At 40.2% G+C, this 5,909-nt stretch overlaps 1 protein-coding gene across 1 annotated transcript; it reads left to right on the top strand.

Moving 5' to 3' along the window:
* Positions 1–1,798: 1,798 nt before the first annotated feature.
* On the top strand, positions 1,799–5,704 carry LOC121288340 (insulin-like growth factor-binding protein complex acid labile subunit). Its single transcript, XM_041206893.1, has 2 exons — positions 1,799–1,859; positions 3,894–5,704. Exons 1-2 carry the CDS (start codon positions 1,799–1,801, stop codon positions 5,702–5,704), a joined length of 1,872 nt encoding a protein of 623 aa, XP_041062827.1.
* Positions 5,705–5,909: the final 205 nt, after the last annotated feature.

Below are 5,909 nucleotides of genomic sequence, written 5' to 3'. Positions count from 1 at the left end.
TCTCTCCATTAACTGGAATAAAAACAGAAAATGTTGGAAATGCTCAGCAGCTTAGACAGCATCTGAGAAGAGAGAAACAGAATTAACATTTCGTCTTGATCACTCTACATGAGAACAGGAAAAGGTTAGAAATTTAACAGTTTATGATCAACTTCAGAGCCAAGAGGAAAGTGGGAGGGGGATGGGAACAGGGAGAAATGTTCTTTGACAGAGTGGAAGGCAGGAATGACAAAATAAAAAATGAAGAATGTGCAGGGTTATGTGGAGAAGGCGAGAGAGTGGTAACAAGAGAATTGCTCAGTCAGGGAGCTGGTGCAGACACAATGGGCCGAATGGCCTCCTTCTGCACTGTAACAATTCTGGTATGATGGAGCCAGGCAAAGGAGAGATGGTAATAGGAGAAGAAACAAAAAATGGCTCCAGAGGAGCTGTAAATGACCATATTATGATGCGAAATTGTTGAATTCATTGTTGTGTCCGGAAGGCTGAAAAGTGCCTAATCAAAAGATGAGGTGATGCTTCTCAAGCTTCTGACCGAGTTAGTGGATCCTGGCTGAGACAGCAGTGGCAACACATTTGGCCTCTTGGTCATGAGAAGGGAAAATTCAGCCAATGCTGATCACTACCAGATGGTCAATGCTGCATGTGCTTGTGTGTGGACAGTGGGTGTTTTATATATATAACATACTATTGAGAGGGGAAGGAAGAAAGAGGGGCCAAATTAGAAAAAAACTTTTAAATTTAACAAAGTAATTCCTTCAATGCTACCCTCATGTGCTGTGTTATCACTATGATCTTTCCAGCATTTTTTGAAAGCAGTAGCCTTGACCATTAGTGAGGTGCTTTCCTAACATTAACTGAACGTTATCACCAGGGCATTATCAGGGCTGGAATTCCTGCTCATGCAGACTGTTACCTTCAGTCAAGTATGCAAGTTCAGATTGACATAGTCTGAATAAGTAAACTGGCTCCAACAGGTAGGTGTTGCTTGAAGGAATTGGAATAGTATTGGAATAAAGTGCAGTCAGTTTAAATTTTATCCAACCAACTATAAAATTTAATGTCTCAAGATATCTATCACTTCAATTGCTTCATTTTCAGGATCCACTTATTTTGATGCTTACTGCGGATTTTAACAAAATGATTAGAATGATCTGAAGCTTCTAAGGCTTTGTTCTGATCCTTTTAATCTTGCAGTGTTATTTTTTTCATTCACAGGATGTGGGTTTCGCTGGCTGGGCCAGCATTTATTGCCCATCCCTAGTTGCCCTTGAGAAGGTGATGGTGAGCTACCTTCTTGAACCGCTGCAGTCCATGTGGTGTTTAGGGAGGGAGCTGGCAAATGTTGAGTGATCACTTGGGAGTGCTTGACACTAAAGCCCTCTTCCCATTACTTCAGCATTGAAGCAAGTGCTGATGCGGAATGAGATTTTATTACAACAACGTACTGCTCTCCCTCGACACTGTTCATGAAGTAAGTGTGCATGATAGCTGCAGCCATCTCAGTTCACCTGAGGTATTCTGTAGGCTACAAGGTAAAATTCAAAATACCGTCATTTCTTATCTGACAAGCTGGGTGATAACTACATCACTCTTCCCTGGAGTATTCCTTCAATTATTGTAGATGTTAAGAAGTTAGTCTTTTAACTGGAAAGACTCTGTTCATTTATTAACGAGTCATTTCCCACTGACTTTACTCTTTGCCTGCTGGTACAAGCACTCTGATTTGAAAACTGCTTCAAAAATGCAATTTCTTGCTATAATCACAAATTTCTGTATGGAGTAAATACCGGTTAAGATGGCACCAGTTAATATCACAACCACCGTTACTACACATTGTTACACGGTGCTAAATGAAGGTAAAACTGACAAGATTGCATAACGCTTTAAATAAGTGCTTCACCCTGGCCAGACAGGGTGACTTTATCAGACCTTTTTTTTAAACTGAATGTTCCCAGTGTCCAGAGGGACATTATGTTGGCAGCATGCTTTGTAGCTGCAAAGTAGCTAAATATTGCCACATGTGGATGCACTAGGTAAACACTATTGATTCTTTCCTTAACATGTGCCAGGAGTTTAACTTTCTGCTGACCCCATTTTGGCTCACTGCCAACGCTGTCCACTGATCAGTGGGGGAGTCAAAAGATTCCTGTAATAAGAAAAGAATGAGATGTTTGTAATGTTGTGCTGGTTAACTGGTGAAAAGAAGTTATCCCATGCTCCTGAAGATTTTTCAAAATAAGGCGATAATTCTGTATACAGTTTGTATCCTGCATCAATTTGACCTGGACAGAAGACAACCAGAAAATTACATTTGGTAGAAAAGGCTTCTTAACAAAATGTACAAATCAGTGGGTAAGGTGCTTTTTTTCAGGAGGGGGGTGGGGGTGGGGGGGGGGGGGGAGGGGGTGTGGGTGCGGGTGGGTGTGGGTGAGGGTGGGGTTTATTAATGGTTAATACTCTGTTTTCTATACCAGACCCAGAGCCTGTGATGGGATTTCTACATTGCATACAAGTTGTGTGTTATTCTCTTTTCCTCCTTCCCACAATTTTGTTATATTTGCCTAAGATAAGGATCCCTCAGTAACGCTGGCTCATGAAGATTTCATAGATTCGAAATGACAAAGAAACTTCCAGAAACACAACTTTGTACGAATTGTGGTTACAAATCTATTCAAAGATATGGATTTCTTTTTTTGCTGGGAACTTGGAACCAATTTGAATAAATAATTTTATAAGAGCTTCACCCATTTCTCTCCACAGGGAAAGAATTCTTTTCCGAAAAGTGTCAAAACAGGCCTTCTTTGTAATACCTGCAGTAGAAAAAAAATAGAAAATTAAAATGAAATACGCATTCGTAGACTGCCACGTTAGTGTTTCACGCACTTTCCCCTTGCAGGGGCCTCGTGCAGAAGTTCGATTTGTCGATCGATAAAGTCGGGATTGCTAAACGTATCACTGGATCTGCTCATGGCCCCTGGCTGGCTTAGGGCTGCATGCAACTAAACCTGTCGCTCAACCCTACTGTCGTTTCATATATACTTAAATGCAGCGACCATTCTGTACCACCACTGCCTCACAAACAGCAGTGAGATGAATGGCCTGTTAATCTGGTTTCCTTCCGGTGGCGTTGGTTGAGCCAAAGGCTCGTCAGATGGGATCTTTAACATCCTCTCAAACTGTCTCTGTAGGACCCTCAGTGGCTACATCTTTCTATATAATCCTGTCTTTTTTTTTAAATTAATTTGAAAGATGACCCAAGCTGGTAAAATTGATTGCACTGACTTCTTGTGGTACCAAACAGGAGGACCAGTCATCGTTAATCTTGGATTGCAAGTAGTGAGGAAATCTGGGATTTGGATTGCAAGTAGTGAGGAAATCTGGGATGATGACTTGTTTGTCGAAAACATGGAATTCTGGGTTATCCTTTAATGTGAACTGAAAATCCTCAATTCAAGTGGTATTTTGGATTAAAATTAATTGTTATCTTTCCCAATTAAAGTTATTTCCCATTGCAATAGCAAACATTATGTAGAGATTTAATATTACAACTAGATAACAGTTCTCAATTATATTTAAAATACTTCGCATTCAAACATAATGGATGCAAAGCAATCTTTTTTAAAAAAAAAGTATTGGAAAAGTATCTCCAAAACGCTGATGTATTGCAGAGTGCATCTGAGAGCAATTAGGCTCTAATTGCCCTCAGGATGTATTACCAGTTCTTATGGTCTTAAAGGGACTGTCCAAGTTACACTCGGCAGTACTTTAGCAGCAGAATAATACACTGTGTGCTAGATGGTCTTTGTCTCTTTCCCAAAGTGATATTATAATAAAAATATTATCCAAATGCTTTATAGTCTCTGACTGCATATTGTGTTTATTTTTTTTAGACTGTTGGCTTGTATCGGTTATTGTTTGTTTATGGTTCCTCCCACTGTTGGGAACAGGATCACAGCTACCATCAGAAGAGTCAGATGATGAAAGTTTCAATTGTCCCCATGTGTGCACCTGCATTTTTGATGACTACAGTGAAGAACTAAACGTCTACTGCAGCTCTCGGTATCTTACCAGCATTCCAAACGATCTACCAGTCAATGCTAAAGCTGTTTGGTTTGACTCTAATAACCTAACAGCTCTTCAATCCCATGCCTTCAGAAACATGTCTAATCTGGATTTCTTGAACCTGGAGAATAGCCACATAGTTAGTATTGAGCAACATGCCTTCTATGGTTTAAAACTGCTTGCCCATCTGCATTTGGAAAGAAACAAATTGAAATACTTGGTACCAAATGCATTTCTCCACACTCCGTCTCTTGTCTCACTTAGTCTGAACAATAACAACTTTGGTAAAATTGAAGACGGGTTGTTTTCTGGCCTTTCTCACCTCTGGTACCTGAATCTGGGATGGAATAATCTGGCGGTTTTGCCTGCTACAGGCTTTCATGATTTACCAAATTTAAAGGAGCTTATTTTGGCAGGAAATAGATTAACTTATCTGCAGCCCCAACTGTTTATAAGTTTGACAGAGCTGAAGGAACTCGATTTGTCAGGAAATCTGCTGAGAATCATTAAGGGGAACATCTTTGTGAAGCTGCAAAAGCTTCAGAAGCTTTATATGAGTTGTAACCAAATCAGCACCATTGTACCAAGGGCTTTCATGGGAATGAAATCCCTCAGATGGTTAGACTTGTCCCACAATCGCATCGCTGCATTACATGAAGAAACATTCGCTGGACTCCTAAACCTCCATGTGCTTAGGTTGGTCAACAACTCCATCACAGGGTTAAGACACAAGACATTCAGAGAACTTCAGTTTCTGGAGGAACTCCAATTTGGGTACAACAAGATCAGAAGCCTTTCTGAAAACATATTTGATGGCTTAGTACAGTTGGAAGTCCTCACTCTAAACAACAATCAGATTGAGGAAATCAAACCAGGAGCATTTGTTGGCCTTCGTGAGGTAGCTGTGCTTAATCTATCCAGTAACTCTTTAAAGAATTTATCAGATCGCACATTTAAAGGTCTTCTTAATCTTCATAGCCTGCATTTAGAAAACAACGCAGTCACCAGAATTCAACCAAGCACATTTTCTGGATTGTCCTGTCTTCGAAGGCTCTTCCTGCAAAACAATTACATTTCAGTTATTGACAATCAGAGCCTCAGTGACTTGAAAGAGCTTTTGGAACTGGATTTCAGATACAACAAACTAACGCAGCTAACTCCTCAGGCTTTCACAGGTGTACCAAGTTTGGAGTTTCTTCTACTAAAGCGCAATGAACTTCAATCCATTTCTGATACCGCCTTTCAGCCTCTTCAACATCTCTCGTGGCTTGATTTATCAGAGAACTTTATTGAGTTTTTCTATAATCACACTCTTACACCATTGACCAAGTTAAAGTATCTGAACCTTAAAGGCAACTCTTTAAGGCATTTCCCGCAACAGTTTTTGGAGCAGTCATCACAATTGGAGCAACTATTGTTGGAGGGTAACAGTTGGCACTGTGACTGCTTACTCAAGGCACTCAGGAATTACTGTCTGAAGAATCCCCATGTGGTTCCTCGTTATTTCGAATCTGCAATAGAAAGAGATGGAACTCATGCCATCAGGTACACGTACAACAACATCACATGTGCAAGCCCACAAACCATTGCTAATATGGATCTGAGAGACATCAGTGACGACTATTTTGGTAACTGCTAAAGTCAAGTACAACTTGGATTCCTGCAATCATCACATACATATTGTTCAAGCAGCAATGCCCTGGTATTTCAGCTTTGACAACCAGATGTAATTTGTTTATGCAGTTATGACTATACCAAATGAAATCAAGGCTAGACATGCCTATTTGGTTTGGAACCCAATGTTCCTCATCTAATTTGCTAATAATAGGATGATTCTTTCTGGC

The sequence above is a fragment of the Carcharodon carcharias genome, chromosome 15, assembly GCF_017639515.1.
Source record: "Carcharodon carcharias isolate sCarCar2 chromosome 15, sCarCar2.pri, whole genome shotgun sequence".
Taxonomy (NCBI): domain Eukaryota; kingdom Metazoa; phylum Chordata; class Chondrichthyes; order Lamniformes; family Lamnidae; genus Carcharodon; species Carcharodon carcharias.
This window is presented reverse-complemented; position numbering and strand designations above follow the sequence as displayed.